Source organism: Sciurus vulgaris, assembly GCF_902686455.1.
Source record: "Sciurus vulgaris genome assembly, chromosome: 6".
NCBI lineage: Eukaryota > Metazoa > Chordata > Mammalia > Rodentia > Sciuridae > Sciurus > Sciurus vulgaris.
In genome coordinates, this window is record NC_136466.1 from 78,449,227 (window position 1) to 78,475,137 (window position 25,911).

The window sequence follows — 25,911 nt, forward strand, 5'->3', positions numbered from 1 at the left end:
ATTTATATTGTTGTCAGACTCAATGCAGGTGAGAAACTGTGCAGTTTAAGCTTATCATCACCATGATGCTGAAGCAATGGGTGTTACAAATTCCTGGAATGTGTCACTCAACTAAATATCACATATTTGTGTACATTTGAAGTACCTTTTAATACCCAGGTTCCAATTGTATGTTGGATTAGTGATTTGATTTTTTATATTTCTGATTTGTATTTCGATTCTAAACTAGCACATTGAATAGCGTTCTTCCTACTTAATAATTTTTAAAAAATGTTACTTTTTTCAATATATATATAAATATAAACAGCTTTTTAAGAACTGTCGTTTTCAAATTAAGAGTATACTTAGATGTAGTATGTACTGTTTTTATTGTAATTTTTATCTTATTGCATGGTTTATAGAAATTGCTTTGGAAGAATAAAAGCCAGATAGCAATATGGTACTGATTTATATTTAATATTTCTTATGTTAAAATATTTTATAATCATTTTCTTCTCCAAGAAGATTTTGCCCTTAATTTCTTAAATTTTCTAAGCTATTATGAAAGTTACTTAAACTAAAGTAAGAGAATTTTAAAAGAGAATACACCTGAAAAAATTTTCTAATGTTTTCTTTCCCCTTTTTTTGAATATGTTTTCTGTGACTATAAGCATGTTAAAAAACATTGATGGAGAACTTTGGAAACTTTGAATAGCATAAAAATTTAAAAAATATTTTATATTCCCACTATGAAGAAGTAATTAATATCTTATGTCATTAGATTTCCTTCCTTTCTTCCTTCTTTCCTTCCTTCCTTCCTTCCTTCCATCCATCCAAAAAAAGGGCAGACCTTGAACTTGCCATTCTACTTCACCCTCTGCAGGGATTGCAGGCATGCATTACCACACCTGGCTTGTAATATATGCTTCTTAATGGAATCATGTTTATACCGCTAATAATTTTATATCTGGATTTTTTTAAATTATATTTTTCTACTTTATTAAATATTTTTAGCAAATATTTATGATCTTTTGTGGTCCTATAGCACTCTTTCAAAATATACACCATCATTTAGCCATTATCCTATTTTAATATATTGGGGAAATTTCAAATTTTTCATTAGTATAAATAGTGTTGCTGTGAGCAACCTGGTCTACAAACCTGCTTCTTCACCTAGTTTACTCTGTGGAAAACCCGTAAGTGCCCTCCCTGAGTTAAAGCATATAAACACATCTAAGATTTTACATTGTAGTGTAAATAAACATAAACAAAAATTATCTAACACAGTGCCTGGTAAATTTGGGCTCAAATACTAACTTTTTCTTAGTGCTGGAAATTCTGAATTGCATTTGTTGGTTTGTCTTCATTGATGTGGTTTTTCCATTATCTTCCTTTCCTGGATTAATGGATTAATTGTTTTCATTCCTTTGTGTATATAGAAAATGTTTATTGAGCACTTACCATCTGTTGTGTTAACTTGGACTTGAGTAGTTTTCTTATGAAAATTCTTAAAAACAAAGATCTACCTGGAGAGATGAGTATGTTTTGACATTGTCTAACAGAAACTTTGCCAATTCTTGAGTTTTTGTTTTGTTTGTTCAATCCCTAGTTTGTTCTAGGGATTGAACCTGGGATGATTTACCACGGAGATACATCCCCAAATCTTTTTATTTTTTATTTTGAGACAGGGTCTCACTAAGTTGCTGAGGCTGGCCTGGAACTTGGAATCTTATCTCAGCCTCCTGAGTTGCTGGGATTACAGGTGTATGCCACCACACCTGACCCCATTCTGAAGTTCTAATTTTAAAAACGATGAGATTTGTACAATATGCTTTTTTTCCCCCCCTCTGCCAAAATTGACATACAAAATGCCTTCTTTAGGTGATCAAGTGGAGGGATGGATAAGGGGAAGCTATGTAGGATGGATAAGGGGAAGCAATATAGAATGAATTCTTAAGAAATCATGTTATGTGTATGTTTAAATATATTACTGGGAACTTAACTTTTATGCATAGGTAGAAAGAACCAATCAAATATAAATTAATAGAAAGCAAAAGGAGTCTAGTAGAGGAAGGAGAATGAGGGAGAGGAAAGAGGACAAGAGGGAAGATGGGGCTGGGGGAATCATGAACTGAAATTGAATTCCATGCATGTATGAATTTGTTAGAATGAACCCAACTACTATGTACAGTAGTACAAGTCACAGCTATAAAGCTCTAATTTAAAAAAAAAAAAGAAAATGCATTCTTTGCTTTTCTGTTATTTGTGTGACTTCCTTTGTGGAGGATAAGTATATATACCAAGTGCACCGTGTTAGTCCAATTATTGTGGGAACCTTATTTAAAGGAAGTGGGATTTTATAAACTTTGAAATGTAAGAATGAACATTTAGTGAGCTGTGAATGTATTTGTCTTACATGATGAAAAATGTATAACTTAATTTTGGGTTTCATTTTGATGATAGGTTTTCTTAAACATGTTAACATGAATACGTAAGACATGTTCTGTATTCATACATCAGTGTTTGTATTTCCTTTTTTAAAAAAAGTGATTATTACTTGTCATTTGTAATTAAAATAGATTATTAGGGCTTTATACCTTGGTTAGATTTTATTCATCCTGGGAAGCATTTTTTGCTACTAAAATATTAAAGTCTAATCTGAAATATTTTTACAAACATGGGTGACTTTTTGAAGGTTATTATCTTCTCTGCCCTTACTTTTCACTTACATTATCAGCCTTCCAGGGTATATACTTTGTGGCTTTGGAATATTATACATTTAAATCAAGTTTATTCATACTCAGTATGATTTAAATAGCTTCCCTTAGAGAATATCTTTGCCACTCATACTTCAGATAGAGTGCTAATTTCCAGAATCCATAAAGAACTCAAAAAACTCTATATCAAGAATACAAATAATCCAATCAACAAATGGGCTAAGGAAATGAACAGACACTTCACAGAAGAAGATGTACAAGCAATCAACAGATATATGAAAAAATATTCAACATCTCTAGTAATAAGAGCAATGCAAATCAAAACTACCCTAAGATTTCATCTCACCCCAATTAGAATGGCGATTATCAAGAACACACAAAAAGCAACAATAGGTGTTGGCCAGGATGTGGGGAAAAAGGTACATTCATACATTGCTGGTGGGGTTGCAAATTAGTGCAGCCACTCTGGAAAGAAGTATGGAGATTCCTCAGAAAGTTTGGAATGGAACCACCATTTGACCCAGCTATCCCACTCCTTGGCCTGTATCCAAAGGACTTAAAATCAGCATACTACAGAGATACAGCCACATCAATGTTCATAGCTGCTCAATTCACCATAGCCAGATTGTGGAACCAACCTAGATGCCCTTCAGTTGATGAATGGATAAAGAAACTGTGGCATGTATATACAATGGAATATTACTCTGCCATGAAGAATGATAAAATTATGGCATTTGCAGGCAAATGGATGAAATTGTAGAATATCATGCTAAGTGAGATAAGCCAATCTCAAAAAACTAAAGGACGAATGATCTTGCTGATAAGCAGATGAGGACATATAATGGGGGGTAGGAGGAGTTAGCGTTATGGTTAGGGTTAGGTTTAGGGTTAGGGATAAGGAGGGTGGTGAGAATGGAGGAAGAAAGGACTGTATAGAGGGAAAAGAGGGGTGGGAGGGGTGGGGGGAAGGGAAAAAAAACCAGAATGAATCAAACAACATTGCCCTATGTAAATTTATGATTACACAAATGGTATGCCTTGACTCCATGTACAAATAGAGAAACAACATGTATCCCATTTGTTTGCAATAAAAATAAATAAATTAGCTTCCCTTATATATTTCCTGTACAAACAAAATTTGTAATCCACGTGTTACCAGAGATCTTACATATTTAATTTAAGGCATATGTACTTTGTTATGCTTTTTTTTTTTAAGTCATTCAGATTAGTTATACATGACAGTAGAATGAACTTGCATTTTTATAAATTATACATAAATGGAGTATAATTTCTCATTTTTCTGATTGTACATATTGTAGGATCACATCAGTCATGCAGTCATATATGTACATGAGATAATAATGTCTGTTTCACTCTACTATCCTTTCTACCCCCATACCCCTTCCCCTCCTATCACTCCCCTCTACCTAATCTATAGTAACTGTTTTTCCCTAGCACCCCCCCCCCCCCACTCCTTATTGTGAATTAGCATCCATATATTAGAGAAAACATTTGGCCTTTGGTTTTTTGGGTTTGGCTTACTTCCCTTAGCATGATATTCTCCAGCTTCATCCATTTACCAGCAAATGCCAGAATTTCATTATTCTTTAAAGCTGAGTAATATTCCATCACATTTTATTTATCCATTCATCTGTTGAAGGACACTGAGGTTGGTTCAATAGTTTAGCTATTGTGAGTTGACCTGCTGTAGACATTGATGTGGCTGCATCACCGTAGTATGCTGATTGTATAACACTAGGATACACAATGTTCAAGTCCTATTAGGGTAAAATAATATATCAGATTACAACATCAAAATGGAATTATTATATTTTAACAAAACAATTATTTGGATTTCATCTTTTTAATTGACTATAATTTTACATACATTGCAAAGTACTGATCAACCTGTTATGTACAATCAAACTTCTTACTGATATTTTACTAACTGAATGTTTTGTTTAACTTGCACTTTTCCCCCCTTTTATATATAACTTCATCCTGGTGAATAAAGTGTAGCATAAAACAGTTTATGTATTATTGTCATCCCTCTTTGCTTGCGGGAGAATAGATGCAACACATCAAAACAGATTTTCATTAAATGCTGATTTGTATTCTTTCATGTATAATGATAGGAATAAGTTTAATTTGTACAATAAAGTTCAAAATGTCAGCTTCAGGGAAGTAGGGAAAGGAAATGTGTATACATTGAATAGTGGCTAACCTTTATTGAGCACTTTGTGTTGTATGTGTCTGGTACATGAGTACTCTCTTAGAATGCTCACAAGAGCCCTCTTAGGTTGGTACCTCATTTCATACTTTTCAGATAATAACTTCCTTAACGTCATACAGTTAATAAGAAGTGGAGCAGAATTTTAATCCAGGCAGTCTGATAAAAGTTTAATATCACTGATTTTTAAGTTAGTCTAATATATATTTAAAATACTTTCGTCCAATATTTTGACTAGTCTATCAAGAAAGGATATGACAGTGAGCAGAGGGTTCCAGAAGAAACATAAGGAGAAGGAAAGAACAGGAGAAAGGAGGTAAGGTGACAGATGGAAATGCAGGATGGGGGACAGGGCAGCAAATGGCACTGAGAGGGAAAGGTATTTAGGCAGAAGTCAGGGAAGGAAAGCAGAGAATGCTCTTACATAGGTAAGGAAAGAACCATAGACAGTTTGGAAGACCAAATAAATTGCTTTTATCATGTCTGATTTTCCCTTTGCTTTATGAATTTTAGCCTCCTTTTTGAAATACTAATTAGCTGTGCTGCTGTTCAGAGCTCTTTCACTGTGCTTTTTGTGTTAGCCTTCTAGGACTTAAGTTCATTTCATCTTTTTTGAGGAAATGTCATTAAAACGTTGATGATTCAGAATTCGAATTGTATATATTGCTTCTTTTTTCTCTCTATTTTTTTTACATAACACATGATATATTAACATGATCAAATTTTGGCAAGTGATCTGCATGGTAGTTTAATTTAGTCTTCAATCATACTCTTGTGAATTTCTTTATTTTTTGAAACAAATTCTTAAAGTAGCCGTATCTGTTAACATAAAGGATTTATTTAAAAATAAAATAATGTTTGAAAGAATGGAAAAGGGATCCTTTACTTTCAGAGAACCAAACATTTTTCCTGTGATATAACCAAAGAAATCTGTGTTCATGAAACAACTCTTAGACCCACATGTGACCCTGGATAGTTTACTTTAACTTCTCTATTTCTTCATATAAAATGGAAATTATACCTATCTGTTACTGGGCTAGTGTAACAAATGTGTTTGCTGGAAAGTACTTTGTAAATAATTATTCTTATGTATACCTTTGGTTATTAAGTTAATAGATTACTTTTTAGATTGTCACTTTAGTGAATTAAAGAATGAGCCCAGAATAGACTAATTCTTCTGTTTCATTTAGAGTATACAAATACTATCAATAAACTAATAATATTAGACAAAGAAACTTACAGAGTTGAAGGGAAGTCATACCTAACCTACAGATCTTTTAATAGGGACAGTTCTGTGCACCATTAGTTGTGGACCAGTGTCTTTGCCTTTCACAATACATTTGACGCAGAACTTGTAAACCTCTTTTTTATCAGCCAATCTGACTTTTCCATATGGAAACTAACATTAAGCAAGATAGAATGTGCAAAAATAAGGAAAGGTCAAATAAGCAATCAAATTATCAAATTTTCATTGGACACTAATGGAGTTTTAGACATTTGGAAGATGATTAGCTACGAATTTCAGTGCCCTTGTTGACAAAGGGTCAGTTTTTATAAAATTGTGGTAAATTTTTAATGAAATCTTTAAATCACTATGTTGGATTCTCTCCATTAAAAGCTATATATAGTTTATATTGTCTCACAGGAACACTTTTGCTGAATTACTTTGATTTAAAAAGAAGTTTAAAGATATACAGAAGCATTCAGAGTTACATATGATGTTGTAGAAATGGATGAGGGCTAGGCATAGCACTAAGAAGATTGGTAAATGAAGGTTTCTTTTACAACTTTGCCTAGTTTTATATATTTTTGAAATTTTCACAATAAACAGTTAAGTTGCACTGCCTTACGATTTTGATTTGCCTGATAAAATAATTTTATAGTGCTAATTTAAAGTTGTATTAGTAAATATGTATTATCCAATTCTTGTTTTCTCATAACATAAGCAATATTTATTATACATCTCTATGAAAATGTTATCAGTCTTGTAATTAAGAATTCAAATGTTTCAGGAAAATGTTTATAATAATTGAGTATAATTTTAGTCATGTTTTTGTCTTCTTTCCACATCAACTACATAATTATGGCATATGTAGAAAATAATAATTCATTGACTCCTGCAAATGATTATGTAATATAATGATTACACTTGAAATAAATGTTTGTTCAACACGTGCTCCTCTTCCTAGATCATGAGCACCTTAAGGGCAATTGTCTATCTTAATCACTGTATGTAACGTAGAATTTGTCACTTGACATTTTCTCAGTAAATATTATTGTTTTACCATGATTTAAAAGAAGTGTTTGTTTTAAGTAATTTTTTCAGATTTCTTTTAAAAATTTACTAGTTATGAAGTGTTTTTTAAGTGAAGACCACAATGATGAAGGTCTTACTGAATTAATTTATAAAGTGAATCAATGTCAATTCTTTTTCTCTTCGTATTTAGCTGTTTCCTTTTATATAAGTACCAATTTGTTGTGTGTTTTTGTATTGCTATTTCAAATGAGAAGCCTTCCTGCGGCATTAATAGTAAGTGTACACACTTCATCTTGTGAAAGATATAATATATAAAAGCAGAGGAAGGTTAAGAAGAGATTTTTTTACATAGATTTTGAAAAATCGAAAAAAAAATTGAAAAATTTTATAGTGTTACATTTTTAAAGTGCCTGTAAGAGTAGTTTATATTTATTGGGTTTTGAAATGCATTTATTCCCTTGGGATTTTGGTCAGCACAGTATTTCATGTAATTTTTGTAGGTTGTCAGTTACGGTGCTTACCCGTACTGGCACACAGCCAGGCCTGAGAAATGTGCCTTCTGGTGTAGTTTTAATATTGTCCTCTGTGAATGTGGACCTTGCTGTGGCCATAACTTCCTGGTCAAATTCCCAGAGGCCAGCATTTCCCTTTAGTGAGTCCTGTGTATACCTGCCAGACTTTCAAGTATAACGTTCCCTTTATCACCCTTCCCTCAGAATCATTAATGAAAGGTTCCAACAAGTCAGTATGTTGAAAGTCAAGGGGGCTTTATAATCTATTAAAGCCATACATTTCTCCTATTACTAATAAGATAAATCACCTCAATATCTAGTCACAACCATTCTGCCTGGCTTTCAGTCCTCCATAATCTAGTTATGTCTTCAAACTTGGTTTCAGGTCTAGTCAGAAGACCTTGGGAAACTGAACTGAATGGAACTGGGATATGATGTACAGATTAATATTCACAGCGGGGACTGGGGTTGTGACTCAATGGTAGAGCATTCAACTGGAATGCTTGAGGCACTGGGTTGCATCCTCAGCACCACATAAAAAATAAAATAAAGGTATTGTGTCCACCTAGAACTAAATATATATATATATATATATATATATTTTTTTTTTTTTTTTTTTTTTTTTTTTTTAATATTCTCAGGGATGCACTGGTAGTTTTGGGATGTAGGCTTATTCACATCCCAATTTGTAGCCTCTGCTTTTGGAGGTGGGAACTATGTCTTATCTTTATATGGCATCAGCACTAAAATGAGATATATGCATGTAGTAGATACTCAAATATTTGTTGAATTCAAGTGATTTATGAGGTTGAATGTTCTCAGTGAAATAAGTCCTTTATTAGACACTATAATTAAAGACTTAGTGGACTGTGTAGTAGCTGTTCAGGATTGGAATAACTTCTCTCCTGCTTCCTAAATTATAATCCATTGAAATGCTTCACTTTGGTCTCTTTAAATACCAGTTACTTGGGGAAAGAGATATTCAGACACCAGAACTATTTCAGTTAGCTCATGCCCAGAATCTGTCTTGCTCTTCTAGTCTGTTGAATATTATTGAACTGGAACTCACGAAATTACTCTTCTCTTCAGGTATAAGCTAAGTGTAGCATCTAGAATTAAGCAGATTGCCTCATACTGACTTCATCTGCAATTAGAGGATGAGGGCACCTGCAGACCCACTGATCACTTAGGCTGTAAGGAATGAAGGAATTAATTAAAAGTTGGTGTTCCTACTGAAAAATGCCCCAGAAAGTAGCCTCACTATACTCTTGCTCCCTATTTTTCCTTGGGAATGGAATGAAGAACTTGTATTGGTCCTGAGGTCCTGAATTACATTAGATAGCCACCTTGTTGATACTTTCACACTAGTTTTCCATTTGACTCCAAATATATCAGTGAAGAATCAAAGTACTACAGTTACTTTCTTTTAGAATCCTGACTTTAGATTTGTGAAGATGTTTATCTAGTCTTAGTCACTTATTTGTGCCACTTGGAAGCAATAAGATCAGTAGTAGTTCAGTTTTTTTTAGCATTTTTTTTTTCAATATTTACTCAACAAGTCACTGGTATGCATCAAAATAGTACTTCATTCACTCATTCAAGTTTATTTTTGGAGCTCTTGTTTCTGTTTGAGGTCCTGAACCACACACTGGGTGTATGGTAATGACTAGTATGGATGTAGAGATCTTCACATAGAAGCAAGAAGGGAGAGTGGGATGAAATGAGATAGAAGAGACAGGGGAGAAGTGAGTTTATGAAGGGCCTTGTAGATTATAGGAGGAATTTGGATTTTATTCTAAGAGTAATTGCTACCATTGAAAGACTTTAAGTAGCAGTCTAACATACTCTGATTTATAATTTTTGAAGCTCATTCATTCTGGCTTGATGGTGGAAAATAGATTGATGGGGGCAAGAATGGCAGAAGGGGTCTGGTGTGTAGGCCTTGTGTTAGTTTTTCATTGCTCTGACCAAAATACCTGACAGAAGGGCAACTAAGAGGAGGAAATATTTATTTTGGGTATACAGTTTCAGAGGTCTCAATTCCTGGTTAGCTGACTTCATTATCCTGGGCCCAAGGTAAGGCAGAACATTGTTGCTGAAGGGTATGGTGGAGGAAACTTGCTCAGCTTATGATAGCCAGGAGGCAGAGAGAGCAAGGGAACCAGGGACAAGATGTATTCTACAAAGGCACACCCCAGGTGACCTACCTGCTCTAGCCATATTCCATTTACCTACAGTTACCACCCAGTAGTTCCATCAAATTATTAATACCATCATGGCCTAAAAGCCCTGCTTCTGAACCTTGCTACATTGGGAACAATGCTTCTAACACATGAGATTTTTAGGAGGACATTAAAGATAAAACCATAATAGCCATTGACAATTTCCACAGGAGGGATGATGTATCATAGACCATGAATAGGGACAGTAGAGATAGCAAAGAGATAACCCCAATGCATACTCGAGGCCTTCTTCATTTATTAGATTTATTTAAGGTCCAGGGAACCATTTATTAGATTTATTCATGGTACTGTTTTTGGATTGATCCCACAAAAGTAATTAAGAGAACTTTTAAAAGAATATATTTCTGAGCCCTAAAACTCGTAGGTCTAGGATAGGTAGGGCAAACTTTTTTCAGGAAATGCTATTATATTGTTTGTTACACTTATACATATACTCAATGCAATTTCTGTAATAGAATAATACAGAATATAGAACAGTACCAGCAATATAAAAAAATGTCCAAAGATTGTTCTACCTTTTTAGATTTAATAGTACAAATTATTTTCTTCCCCAGATATACTAGTAGTTATTCTTAAAATTAGGTTCATGACCCAGTCATTTCATCTATAAACTTTTTTTCATTGTTTCACATGGGAGCTTTTAGGGGACATCTTATTTTTAAACCATAACGCTCATTGAATCAATCTTATTCTGCTTGAGATAGATCTCTCATCATCTAAGAAAAACTTCAAGTCTTGAAATAAGGTTAAATTGCATCTCTTTATAATCTTGAAATTTATCTAAAAACTAATTTCATTCTTAGATTTTTTTCTTCTTTAATTTTAATCCTTTCTAGATAGAAGTGCTTTCTTGGATTCCAGTTACTACATCTTTGGTTTTATAATTTATTACCATTAATCTAATCTCTTTATCACTTCCGAATTACCCCCAACCCTCTGCTGTGCATCCCTTTTTCAGGGATTGGGGTGGGGATACATGACCATCTATCAACATCCATTCTATCTGCAGGAGATGAAAAAGTTATTAAAGGATAGCCCTTCTCCTTAAAAATTTCCTATAAAGGGCTGGAGTTGTGGCTCAGTGGCAGAGTGCTTGTCTAGTATGTGTGAGGCACTGGGTTTAATTCTCAGCACTGCATGTAGATAGATAGATAGATAGATAGATAGATAGATAGATAGATAGATAAATAAATATTAAAGCCCACCAACAACTAATAAAAATATTTAAAAGAAAGAAAATTCCCTGTAAAGTAGACCCACTATGCCTTGATCACTGCCTCTATTACTTCTCTGAGGATGAAGGGAAGACCTTGAATTTGCTCTTCCATTTGAGGAAGATTAGTATCATGAAAGGAATCATATCCCAATTTGTATAATGAAAACAAGCTGGGTTTCAAAACCTAAAAGACTAGAGTTTTAAAGCCCATGTGGGCAGGACTGGGGTTGCTCAGTGGTAGAGCACTTTTTATGCATAGGGCCCTGGGTTTGATTTCTGGCACCACAAAAAAACATGCCCCATTCTTCCCTGTCATTTTGCCACATGCTAGTGGTTTGATTTTTTTTTTTTCAAAGAAAAATCAGTCTTATTTTAGTCACCTATTAAATGGAGATAATAATGCCTCTCAAGGCTGTGTTGAGGATCCCAGATAATGCATAGAGAACTCTTAGTTTGCTCTTAGTAGATTTAGCTGTTTTTATTGTCTATTCCCTCTTCAACACCTTGGTTATGAGTACTCCAAGCCTCAACCGAGTGGGAACTATGTCTAGAGACAGAATCTCTAGGCTTAGAAGCACAGTATTTGTAAACAGTAACTCTCTGAGAAGAATTAGTGAGCCAGGTCTGGTGGGGCAGTCCTATAATGCCAGCAACTTGGAAGGTTGATGCAGGGAGGATCTCAAGTTTGAGGTTAATTTTGCAACTTAGCAAGACCCTGTCTTAACAAACAAACAAGTAAAAAGGCCTGGGGTTGTAGTTCAGTGGTAAAGCACTCCTAGACTCAATCCCTAGTTCACCTCCCCCCAGCTGGTGACCCTGTATTGCCATTCTTCACTTTATCTTTATTTTGGCTATGAGTTTTTTAATTACATAAGGCCATTTCCACCCCCTTGGCTATTACAGTTATCTTCCTACTTTAGATTTTGTAAACCACTTATTTTGACCTCTGAAGGGGTTTCTGTTATCCTCACTTTTGATCTTATAGTAGGAAACCTCCCTCAAAAGATTTCTGATTGAGTATAAACCTGAAGAACTTATAAAATGCAACATTATCCTGATTTTTCCTTGCACACGGTGTTTCTGATTTTCATTGCTTTAAGTTTAGTAGCTAGAGAATATCCCCTTAAGATTCCATAACTGAAGCTCTGCTAGGATCTTTATGGTTTATATTTATTCGGACTTTTCATGATCCTCTTTAGTCCGAAGGCAGAATAAGCATTCCTTATCACCAGCACTTTTCCTGATGGAACACTAAATACACCTACTTCCTTTTCATACAGACATAAAAAGTATAGCTTGACTGTTAGAGTGTCAGCTTAAGAAAGTGATTCTTCTCTATCTCTGCCACATGATTGATGTTGAATCTGAGGGTATCTTTGTCTTTTTCCTCATTATGGCCTTGACTGAAAGATCAAAATATTCTTTGCAATCTGATCTCATTTTTCCCTAATTCTCTGATGCTTCTTTCTAAATCCTTAGTCACATTTCTGTGTGTTAACTAATTCTCATCTACTGCCTCATTTTTCCCATAGTCTGTATGATTCTTTAAGTCATAGGCTGGAGCCTTAACATTTTTTCTTAGTGTATAGTATTTTCAGCAAATAATGCTGGGACAGTTGGATATACATATGCAAAAATAAACCTTTACACTTATTTCACATCATACATGAAAATTAATTTCAGGCTAGCATGTAGCTCAGAGATAGAGAACTTGACTAGATGTATGAGGCCCTAGGTTTGAGCCCCAGCATCACCAAAAATAAACTCCAAGAATATCATGAACCTAAATATTAGAGCTAAGAACATTGTTAAGAAAATTTTTAAAAAGGCTACCAAAAGTCCCCTCCATAGAGTAGAAGAAAATATTCATGAAATATATATCTGATAAAGGATTTGCATCTAGAATATATAACAAAAACTTCTACAATTTAGATAATCTAATTTTAAAATAGTATCAAAAACTAGCTATATACTTACCTGATTCATTAATTCCATTCTTAGATATTTCTCAACAGAAATGTAAATATATGCCCATGCAAAGACTTACATGTGAATGATCACAGCAGCATTCTTTAAGTCCCAAATTGGAAACAATTCAAATATCAAATGGTGAATTAAAAATATGTATAATGAAATTGCACTCAGCAATAAAATGAGCTACCTGCTAATACATAGAATAGTACAGATGAATCCCTAGAACATTAGGTTAGGGAAAAGAAAAACATCAAAGACTACTTATGATAGAATTGTATTTATATGAAATTTCTAGAAAAAGGCAAAAGTACAGAGATAGAAAGCAGACCAGTAGTTGCTTGAGCCTGGGGATGGAAACTGTGATTGGCTGCATATGGGCATAAAGAATAACAGGAAATTGGGGTGGTACAATAAAAATATTCAAAAACTGGATTGTGGTGTTGATTATACAACTGTGTAAATGCATTAAAACGCAGTGAACTATGTAGTGTTAAAATGGATGTATTTTATGGTATGCAAGCTATACTTCAATAAAGCTGTTTTAAAAATTCTCCATAATGCTTGGGTGATGCTCAGGTTTTGCTTCATTTCACCCCCAAAAGATGATATATTCCTTTGTTCTGTGACAGTATTTCTCAAACTTTCAGGTGTATTAAGAATCACCTGAGGATCTTATTCAAATGTAGATTAGGATTCAGTAGGTTTGTGGCAGGGTTTAGATTTTTCACTTTTTAACAGGTTCTACGATGATGTCATTTCTGCCGGTTCACAGACCAGCAGAAAGAAGCATTAGAACTTATTCATAACCTAGTCTGAACATTAGAATCTCTTATGGAACATTTAAAATAAATTGGGTGGGGCTGGGGATATAACTCAGTTGGTAGAGTGCTTGCCTCGCAAGCACAAGGCCCTGGGTTCAATCCCCACTGCAAAAAAAAAAAAAAAAAAAAAAATTGGATGCAGCATGGCACAGCGGTGTACCCCTGTAATCCCACTGTCTCAGGAAGCTGAGGCAGGAGAATTGTAGGTTCGAGGCCAGCCTGGGCATCTTAGTGAGACCCTGTCTCAAAATTTAAAAAAAAAAGGGAAAACTCAGAACCCTGGGTTCAGTCCCCAATACCATAAAAAAATAAGTGAACAAACAAATAAATAATACATTAATAAATAAAAGATTTTTGTAAAATGGGTGCAGATTTCTCCCCAGAAATTGTCAAAAAGTTAGGCAATTCTAATGCACAACTAGTTGAAAATCTTAACAAAATGGTATTCCTTCTACCATAATGAATCAGTAATAAACTTTCACTTAGCTTCCTCACTCCCATTCCATAGTTTAACTCATGATGTAGAACTCCCAAATTATGATTTGAACCTCTTGTAACCAGGAGAATAAGCTATCATGGTTTAATTCCACTGGTTTTGGATTATTATCTTATATATGTCAACTCCTTAATCCTGGCTTGGAATCAGAATATAGAAGAAAGGGAACAGGAGTTATGATAATTGCTAAAATCTATTGAGCCATAACAATGTACCATATACCGTTCAAAACATTTTGTATGTATACTTTACTCTGCAAAGTAGATACTGTAATTTTGTTTATATTATAGAAGGAACAAAATATAGAGGAATGAAATTATGTGTTAAAAATCACACAGATGTTAAGTGGTCCATCATGGATTAAAAACTAGGCATTTGGACAACAGGAGCCCAGGGAAGCTGAAACCCATCAGTACTTGCCTCCTGCAATCCACATTTGTGTTTCTACCAGACCTTTTGCTCCAGATCCCTAACTGCTGTATTCTTGGTAGTAGAACTGAATACTTTCCAAAATTTTAGGACCCTTTTTTATCAGTTTTCTAATATAGACCTGAGCCTACTAAGAGTGTTTCTACACCCTAAGGACTTACTCTGGTCTTGCTTTTTCAGGACTTTGTTGATGTTGTGGAACCCTCTGAGTTGTCTTATTCTGAGTACTTGAGCTAAAAGAGAAAGATCCACCACCCAAAATTTTAATATCCTTTAATTTAATTTAATTTAATTTTTCTCTCTGAAAGCCCTGGCCCCTAGAGCTGAATTTTCTTGTGTTCTGAATCCTTATCTGAGTTCCTCTCCTCCACTTGAAGATGGATATAGAAGAGACTGGATATTAGACTGAGATTGAGCAGGATATTTATCCAACTGACCATGGACTTAACCTCTGTTACCCGTTTTTGTTTTTTAATAAGATATTGAATTTCATTGAGGCTTACAGCAATTTTCATGCTTTAAATATTCTTTGTTAACAAAATGTCTTTAGAAAGGTGTGTGTCAGGAAAGTCCATTTTTAATTTATCAGTGGCACCTTTAGTCTATGCTTAAGCATACTTTGCTTTTGAGGGCAGAATTAATCTTTTATCAGACTTGTCATGGATGCTGTTGGTTTCATTATTTTTTTTAAAGTTATAAAACACAAAGATCAAAAGGAATTGATGACTTAATGTAAAGAAATATATTGATACAATTTATCATATAAGGAGATTTTTATTTAATATTTAAAGACTGCATTTTGATTCATTGTACACAAATGGGGTACAACTTTTTGTTTCAATGGTTGTGCATGGTGTAGATTCATATCATTCATGTAATCATACATGTACATAGGGTAGTGATGTCTGTCTCATTCCACCATCTTTCATACCCCTGTGCCCTTCTCCCTCTGATTTCCCTCTACATAATCTTAAAGTTCCTCCATTCTTCTCTCACTCCCCACTCCTCCACCCCCATTATATATCATCATCCACTTATCAGGGAAGACATTTGACCTTTGGTTTTTTGGAATTGGCTTATTTCACTTATCATGATATTCTCCAATTCCATCCATTTATCTGCAAATGCCATAATATTATTATTCTTTAAGTCTGAATAATATAATGCGGGTAGGGGAGCGTGCTGAGTGAGAGAAGAATGGAGGAACTTTAGATTATGTAGAGGGAAATGAGAGGGAGGAGGGGACAAGTATGAAAAATGGTGGAATGAGACAGACATCATTACCCTATGTACATGTATGATTGCATGAGTAGTGTGAATCTACATTGTGTACAACCATTAGAAATGAAAAGTTGTACCCCATTTGTGTACAATGAATCAAAATGCAGTCTGTAAAAAGTAAAATAATAAATAAAAAACAATAAAAATTTTTTAGCACAATTACAAAGATAATTTTATATGTGGAAATTTTTCAAGAGGTAGGCGAGACAAAAAACAAATTTCATTCTGCCTTTCATTTAGAGCATGTGTGGTTAGAAATGGCAAATGCTATCACTATAAATTCTTTGCAGCACTGGGGCCTCAAACTTTTAAATGCCTAGAGCCACTTTGGGGCTTGTTAAAAATGCAGATCCTTGAGCTCCATCCCTTTTACCTCTTGAGTTTTTAATAAACTCCTCAAGGGATTTTAATATGCATTGTATTAGTTAGGGTTCTCCAGAGAAACAAAGCCATTAGGGGATTATTTTTCTACCCAGAGATTATTATAGGGAATTAACTTATGTGGTTACAAAGAATTGAGAAATTCCATGGTCTGGAGTTGGCCATCTGGAAACCCAAGAGAACCAATAAAATAATGCCAACCCAAGTCTGAGTCTAAAAGTAGAAGACCAGTATCCCAGATGGAAGATTATAAGGCAGTGACAGTGCACATTCTTCCTTACTTGAACTTTTTGTTCTATTCAGGCCTTCAATGGATGGATGAGACCCATCTCCATTGGGAAGAATAATCAGTCTTACTTAGTCTAATGATTCATTTGTTGATCTTATCCAGAAGCATTCTTACACACTTCAAAAAACGTTTAACTAAATATCTAGATAACCTGTAGCATGGTCAAGTTGGCATATAAAATTAACTATAAGATGTATCAAAACTCAGAGCCACTAATGTGAAAATGTGCACCACTCTCCCTGCTTAAGAAAAGATTTCAGAGTTGGGTGAGGTGATGTGCACTTGTAGTCCCAGCTACTTGGGAGGCTGAGACAGAGAGATTGCTCGAGCCCAGGAATTTAAGGTCAACTTGGGCAACAGAGCAAGATCCTGTTTGGAAAAAAAAAAAAATTTATAACACATACCAACTATATCAGAGAAAATAAAACTTCTAGGATAATGTTATTAAAATCAATATATTAAAGACAATACAAATATACCTCTGTCTAAAAGCAAATAAAAGGAGGCAGAAATAGAAAGTATGATAGAATTTATGGAGAAAGAAATAAAAACAAATTTGTTCATTTGAGTATTCATTTTCTCCCCACTAAATGCCAGGGACTGTTGTTCTACATGCTAATGGAGTTTGAGTGGGACTGGGTAGGTGATCACCCTGGTTAGACTGTCATCTGTCCCATTGCCTGAATTGAGGAGTTTTGGGGTTAGTGGGACTTTTGGCGCTAAGAGTGAAACTGTCCAGAGCCAACCAGAATGGTTTGTTCCTCTAATGGAAGGGGATAGGATGAGTTATTCTGATAGGGGAAGACAGGCAACAATCTAAAAAGTGAGCAAGTATGTAATGTAATGAAGTAGTAATAAGTGTTATGAAGAAAAAGCAGGGTAAGAGAGTAACTAGGGGGAGTTATTTGGTTTTATTTTAGCTAAGTGGTCAGTAAGAATTGCAGAAAGCGACAATGAAGTGGAGACAAATGAAAAAGTAAGAACCTGAGGCAAAGAAACATGGCAGGCTGGAGGAAGTTTTGAGACTATTTTGGCTGGAGTAAATGAGAAAAATGGAGCTCTGGAGGGGAGTAATAGAAGTTGAGGTCTGATTAGGGTCAAATTAGCAAGAGTGTGGGTGGGGCATGGCAAGGAATCTGAGTTATAAATGTACTAAGAAACAATCAAAAAGTTTTGAACACCAAAGAGCTATTAGTTAGATCCTGTAGCTGCTGTGTAAAGAATAAACAACAGAGGAACAAGAATGGATCTTGTTTGGATCTTTCCAAATTTCAGGTATATGATACTAACAGTGGACTTAGATGGTAGTGGTGGGAGAGGCGAGAAGTCACTAGATTTAGGATTTATTTCAAAGAACTGATAACTTTTTCTAGTTTACTGGATGGTATTTTGAATGATAAAAGGTTTTGAATTTCTACTTGAAAAGTGATGCTATCCATTGAACTGGGTAACCCTGGGGAAAAGCAGGCTTGTTTGGAATATAAACATGTCTCCTTTGCATATGTTAAATTTGAGATGCCTATAGACATCCAAGGGGAGTGCACGGCAATTGAATATGGAAGTTGGAAGTGGAATGCAGAGGTCTGTACTGGAGAATGGAATTTGAGACCCATTAATATATAGTTAGTATTTGGTGCCATCAGATAAGATTAGATCAGCTAGGGAATGAAGTAAACCAGAAGACAATGGAAGTGAGCCAAGGACTGAGATGAGCAAAAGGGAGAGAGAGGGAGGTAAAGATAGAGAAGGTGACTGAGGTAGACAAAAACAGAGAGAAGAGGAGAGACAGAGAGAGAGAGAGAGAGAGAGAGAGAGAGAGAGGAAGAAGCAGAAGTGACTGATGTCAATATCTCTTTGAGATGTTTTCTATGAAGATATAGAAAATATGGGTGAGAGCTTTAAGGGGATGTGGGATAAGAGGATTTATTTTTTTATTTTTATTTATTTTTTTATTGTAAACAAATGGGATACATGCTGTTTCTCCGTTTGCACATGGCGCAAAGGCACACCATTTGTGCAATCACAAATCCACACAGAGTAATGTTGTTTGATTCATTCTGTTATTTTTTCCCTTCTCCCCACCCCTCCCACCCCTCTTTACCCTCTATACAGTAGTTCCTTCCTCCATACTTGCCCCCCTCCCTAACCCTAACTCTAACCCTAACACTAACCCTTCCCTCCCCCCCATTATGTGTCATCCTCCACTTATTAGTGATATCATTCGTCCTTTGGCTTTTTGAGACTGGCTTATCTCACTTAGCATGATATTCTCCAATTTCATCCATTTGCCTGCAAATGCCATAATTTTATCATTCTTTATGGCTGAGTAATATTCCATTGTATATATATATACCACAGTTTCTTTATCCACTCATCAATTGAAGGGCATCTAGGTTGGTTCCACAGTCTGGCTATTGTGAATTGAGCAGCTATGAACATTGATGTGGCTGTATCTCTGTAGTATGCTGATTTTAAGTCCTTTGGGTATAGGCCAAGGAGTGGGATAGCTGGGTCAAATGGAGGGTCCATTCCAAGTTTTCTAAGGAATCTCCACACTGCTTTCCAGAGTGGCTGCACTAATTTGCAGCCCCACCAGCAGTGTATGAGGGTACCTTTCTCCCCACATCCTCGCCAACACCTGTTGTTGCTCGTATTCTTGATAATCGCCATTCTAATTGGGGTGAGATGGAATCTTAGGGTGGTTTTGATTTGCATTTCTCTTATTACTAGAGATGTTGAGCATTTTTTTTTCCATATGTTTGTTGATTGCTTGTAGATCTTCTTCTGTGAAGTGTCTATTCATTTCCTTAGCCCATTTGTTGACTGGATTATTTGAATTCTTGGAGTAGAGTTTTTTGAGTTCTTTATAGATTCTGGAGATTAGTGCTCTATCTGAAGTATGATTGGCAAAGATATTCTCCCACTCTGTAGGCTCTTTCTTCGCATTGCTGATAGTTTCCTTTGCTGAGAGAAAGCTTTTTAGTTTGAATCTATCCCAGTGGTTGATTCTAGCTTTTATTTCTTGTGCTATGGGAGTCCTGTTAAGGAAGTCTGGTCCTAGACCAACAAGGTGAAGATTTGGACCTACTTTTTCTTCTATAATCTGCAGGGTCTCTGGTCTGATTCCAAGGTCCTTAATCCATTTTGAGTTTAGTTTCGTGCATGGTGAGAGATATGGGTTTAGTTTCATTCTGTTGCATATGGATTTCCAATTCTCCCAGCACCATTTGTTGAAGAGGCTATCTTTTCTCCATTGCATATTTTTGGCCCCTTTGTCTAGTATGAGAAAATTGTATTTATTTGGGTTTGTGTCCGTGTCCTCTATTCTGTACGATAAGAGGATTTAAAAGAAAAGGCAAAGCAAATACCACAGCATGTTTGTTTTTTGACTGAATTGATCCATTGGTAAGAGAAATAGTAATGATGCAAGATGAAGCAGAGGAGAGGGGCATGTGACCCTTGAGTTTCATTGTAATATCCCTTTCAATAATTTTCTTCTTGTCTCTTTCCTAGGTGACAGACCAGTCAGTGAAAGCATTTGCTGAGCACTGTCCTGAACTTCAGTATGTTGGCTTCATGGGTTGTTCAGTCACCTCTAAAGGAGTAATCCACTTAACCAAGGTAGGTGCCATGGCTTTATCTCCTTGGTGTTTCTGTGTATCCTTAAGGTAATATGGGCCCCAGCCTTGCTGGTTTAGGGTTTTGTTTTTGTTTTGTTTTATTCTTTTGAGGTGGATTCTCACTGTGCTACCCAGACAGTGCATGGATTCAAGTGATTTTCATTCAGCCTCCCAAGTAGCTGAGACTATAGGTGTCTACCACTGCACTTGACTCTCTAGCAGTGTTAAATGTACTTGAATGAGGAATTGTGAGAACCTTATAGAAGCGTATTAGTATTTGATAAAGTTAAAACCAGTTTTAAAAAACAGTGCCAAAACTTGTCTTTTCTGAAATGGAATATTCAAACAAAAAACTTCTGTTTTTACTTTTGATTGTTAATAATTTTGAAATATATGCATCAAATAAGCTGATATTTTTAACCAGAATCATTTAAGTGTTAATGCATTGTACTTGGAAGATATATTGAGTTCTTGTGGCTCACATATCACTAGGTCCTATTAGTATTTGGTTTTAAAAAGTGAATATAGCTAGTGTTCATGATTGAGCTGAGTATACAAGGTGAAGAGAGGTGAATATATGTCAAAAATTTATCTGATGACTCAGAGTTCACTTATGTACCAAATATATGAGATCTAATATTTTATCGGTGACAAAAATGCATGTTCTTTTGTAATCTCTTACTGATGTCTTACCTCTACTGCTTTTCAGAGGCCTAAGATAATTAGGAGCAAATTCTTAACATTCATGTCATGGAAAAACTGGCTTTATAAAATTTACCTGTATGTTCTACAAATTTTAATATTTATTCCATTGCTTGTAACTCTATCATATATAGTACTTTGGAGAATAAGTCTTACCTTTTCCACTTAAGCTAAGTAAAACTTTTCATTCAAATTAGAAAACTGCTGTGTTGGCAGTACAATGCTGAAACAAACCAAGTGATATCCCAGATCTCTCTGGGCTTGATCTCTTCTGCTCTTTTCAAGCTTACAGTTTAGCAGGTAATAATGTCTTTCTTTCCTTCCAGGTAAAAGAACAAATGTTTACAAGTTACTTAGGACTGTTGGTTGGGAGCAGGAGCACAGTGAATAGGAGCCTGAAACACCATTGTCAGCTTGAGTTTAATTTTTAGCGCTGCCACTTATTAACTAAGGGGGCAAATTATTTTTTAGGGTATTAAATAAGACAGTATATAGAAGGTGCCTGACTAAGTATCAAGACCACAGAAAATCTGTGTAAACGTTGATTTTAAAAAATCTAATCACTTTTCCAGTGTAATATATCGTAAAAGAGAGCCTGTGGTTGTACTGTGTCATTTGAATGATCAGACTTAATTATATTTTAAGGATCAGAGCCTACAGCTAGAGGAGAGGATTGGACTGTTATTTTCAATTATTGCTCTATCAGAACATCTCAGTGTAACCAAGACCATATGTAACCATAATTTTTACTCATTTCCTATAACCTTGGCCTGAACACCTTGGTATATGAGCATTTTTCTAGTCCCATCTAATGCTGTTTATAGTGTAGAATAGAAATGTGTTGGATGAACAGATTGTGCACAAGTGTTGTAATGACCATATGTGGGATTTTTATGATCACTCAAAATTGTACTCATTAAATACAAAACAAGACTTATTAGATCAGTAAGTGCTTCCCTGAGCATTTTGAGATGGTGAGAAATTATAGTACACTAGTACTTAAAAGATAGAATTATTCTCTGTGACAAAACAGCAGTGACAGCAAATGTCTGGGTTGGAAAGCTCAATTTGCTGAGAAAGTTCTTCTGAAGATTACAGGAAAGGGTTGCTAGTTTGGCACATTAAAACTAGTCCACAAAGTTCTGAAAAAAAATTTTTCCTGAACAGTCTTTGCTTTGATGAGAAGACTTGTTTGTGGTTATTGCTTAGTTTCCTGGATTTACATAAAAAAAAGATGGCATTTTAAACATTCATAGGTTTTACAAAGCTATTTTTATTGTTTTCCCTCTTGCAAACCAAGGGGAAAACTATGGTTTTAAAAAAACTAAAGCTTTTGTTTTTAAATATTTGAATTCTGGTAGTGTTGTACCAATTACTAATGTATTCACACAATGTATGTAAATATATAAATTCCCCTGAAAATTGCATTTCCCTTATTATTGTCATAGTACGTAATTTTTAAGAAAATGATTAGATATATGTAAAATACTGAGGGTTGAGAGCTACTACCCTAAATATGTTTACTTTTTACATGATTTAGAAAGTCTACCTAACTCATGACTTAATCTCTGGTTTTCTAAGTTTGAAAATAAAGGCAATGGCATAAAACGTCTGTGCCTTAATTTCCTATCTGTGAAACAATGGGCATGGATTATATGATTGATCTTTAGATGTAAAGTTTCTTGTTTCCAAAAGAATCTATGAATATAAGAGTCATTGTGCTGGAAGGGACTGTGAGGGGCTCTCATTGAGGTTAAGAAATGTCAAGTCTACTAAGCTAGGAAAGAAACTGGGGATTTGTGACCTCTTAGATTGTTAAACCAAGGGCAAAAGACAGCAGATAAGGAATAGATGGAACAATATTAATATTCTACTTCTGTGGTTTCTTGGATTTAATTTCACTTTGATATTTTCAACCTTCACTGGGCTCTTATTTACTTTGTAATATTTGTTAATGACACACCATTAGTATTAGGTATATTTTGTTAATGTCAAACAATATTGGAATTGGAGGCCTCTTTCTAAACTGCTGTAACTATTTAAATGAGAGTCTAGAAATAACCAAGATTGAATGAATGTAGATAGAGAAGATAAAGGCAGATTTACTGGACTGTTCAGAAACTTAGAGCTCCATATTTAAGATAAGAACTTTGGAGGTCTCCACTTAACAGTTAAGAGTATTAGTGACTTATTTGTAGCAGAATTTTTGTTTTTTCCAACACAGGTGTATTTTTTTTACTGCACTGTACTTATGAGTAAACATAGAATTTGTCTCTTTTTCTCTACTACTTTTTTCTTTCTTTCTCTTTTGGAGCTGGGAATCCAACCCAGGGCATATGTTCATGTATGTGAAGCAAGTGTTTTGCCACTGAGCTACATTCCAGCCCTCTCTTACTTTTTTATTTAAGTTTAGCAAATGTAAACTTGAAGCTACCCCTGTGTCTAGACTGTGGTGTCTAAATTTCATTAGCCACTAAAGGAACTGGAAGAAACATGTCACAGTACCTACAACCAAATGAAATGATTCTCAAGAGCTTAAATTTGGATACTTGAGCATCAAGAAGGGAATGGTTGCAATGGATTAAAACAAATTGAATATGTAAAACTTATGAGTTTGTAATGATGTAAGCAAAATAAAACTGTACTGCTTCTTCCAGCTAATATGAAGCAATAGCAACCAAATTTACTCTCTTCCCTGAAACAACCAACAACAAATATATGAAAAGACAAATATATGAAACAATGGTTTTCAAGATATTGGATATCAGACAACAAAGGACAGGGATCCTTGAGATAATGGGAAACAAAAGGAGTCTTATGATCGTATCAGTTTACTGCATTGAAAGTGTTGCTAGATGGTAGCACAGGGAGGGGTAACCCAGCAATACTTACCAAACAATTTGATGTGACATGACGGAACAGAAACTCAGGGAGACCCTAGCTGTCAGATTTCAGATGACAGACTACTGGAATGGAAGGAATTGCATAGAAATGTCCAGGTATCTCTGGGGATACCACTTTGTATATCCAATTCAAAGTAACTCATGAGTTAAAAAGAAATGGAAAGAAAATTAGAACTACAAATGTTTTAAATTTAATGTGATACTATGAAATTACTAGGTAGGTAACATTAATAGAACTAAATACCTATATACGAGAAGAAGAAAGATCTCAAATTGGTGCCCTCAGATTCCATTGTAAGAAAATTGAAAAAGAGGAAATTGAAAATCTAAGAAAGGAAAAATAAAGCCCAAGTGGAAATCAATGAAATGGAAAACAAAAAATAAAAGAGGAAATTAATTAAACCTAAACAAAATGAAGCAAAAGCTGGTTCTTTCATAAATTGAGTAGAATTGATAATTTTCTCAATAGATTGATGGAAAAAAAAGATGAAATTGCCAATTACATGACTCAGAGATGACATAACTTTAAATTCTACAGATGTTAAAAGAATAAGAAGGATATTATGAACATCTTTATGTATGTACATTGAACAATTTGGATGAATCGAAAAATTCATTTGAAAGACACAGACTAGCAAAGATTCCTTAAGAAGACATAGAGAAGAGATCCAAGGTGGTAGAATAGAGGAAGTTGTGTTCCTGGCTGCTCGGTGGAGTGAAAAAAAGAAAGCAGACAGGCAGTTTCTCCACAAGGTAGGTGGGAAAAAAAAAAGGGCAGGGTTACTTTGGTGGAACCTAAAACTGGACATTCGAAGCAGACTGGGGACATAGGAGATTGGATATAATAAAATAAGGAAAAAAAATCCCCAATGGCACAGCCACTGCCACAGCCAGGCCAGAAGCTCCAGCCAGGCCAGAAGCTCCAGCCAGAGAAGTCGCCTCCATGAGCATATCAGAGGGTTAAGGGAATTAAAGTAACCCACAATTTTGGGAGGCCTAAGGCATGTCTGGGTACTGACCCATTTAGAGACCAATTGCCCCGCAAACCTGAAGGACTCACTGAAGGATATCTGAATGTGGGAAAAGAAACCGCCATCTCTAGATGGCATGTGGAGGCCTAAGGAAGGAACCATTTTGCAGCTGGGGCACAGGATCTGGCAACTGAGGAAACTGATTCCTGGCAAACCCAAGTTTGGCCCCAAATACAGGCCCAGTAACACACTGTGTGACATAGCGTGTGCTTAAGTGACCAGAAGAAAATCAATCGTGGAGAGAGGTTTATACAGAGGTTATATACAACTGGTCGAGAAAAGCCACCCAGCTCTACCCCTCCCCCTCCAATCTGACTGTTTGTAGGGAGAGACACATCTGGTCAGGAACTTGGAAGGGTAGGGGCTGGAGAAATTGTTTGGAGACTGAACCTGAGACCAGGAAACTTGGGATCTGTAAATAACATAGAGGACTAAAAACTGACTCCCCCACCACAGGGAAGCCCTGGGGTAAAGTTCTCCAGTGTGGACCAGCAAGTAGTGGGCACTGTAGGTGCATTAAAATCTCCAGACCAATTGGCATTCAGTGAACAGCCTGGAACCCGCCTAAGCCTAAATGCTGCCTCCAGGAATTCTGCCCACAGGATTACCCCTCTCACTCTAGCAATATAGAAGATGGAGCATCACACTCCAGAAGACCCCATCTAAAACTGCTGAGAAGAGAAGCTGAGGATATTATGAATTTCATCAGAAAGAATTCTTTAACTTTTCATCAAGATTTTAAAAAAATTCTTTTTCACTGTTTAATTGTGACCTTAATGGTACATTGACATTTATATAGTTTTCTATTTTTTTTCTTCTTATCTCTAGCA

General features: G+C 35.3%; 1 protein-coding gene across 3 annotated transcripts in view; it reads left to right on the forward strand.

Moving 5' to 3' along the window:
- FBXL17 (F-box and leucine rich repeat protein 17) overlaps positions 1-25,911 on the forward strand; it is a 544,511-nt gene that overhangs the window by 155,510 nt on the left and 363,090 nt on the right. For all 3 annotated transcript variants that reach the window (XM_079143523.1, XM_079143522.1, XM_079143524.1), the window contains exon 5: positions 20,339-20,446. In XM_079143523.1, the coding sequence (XP_078999649.1) occupies positions 20,339-20,446 (108 nt within the window). The remainder of the gene's footprint in view (positions 1-20,338; positions 20,447-25,911) is intronic.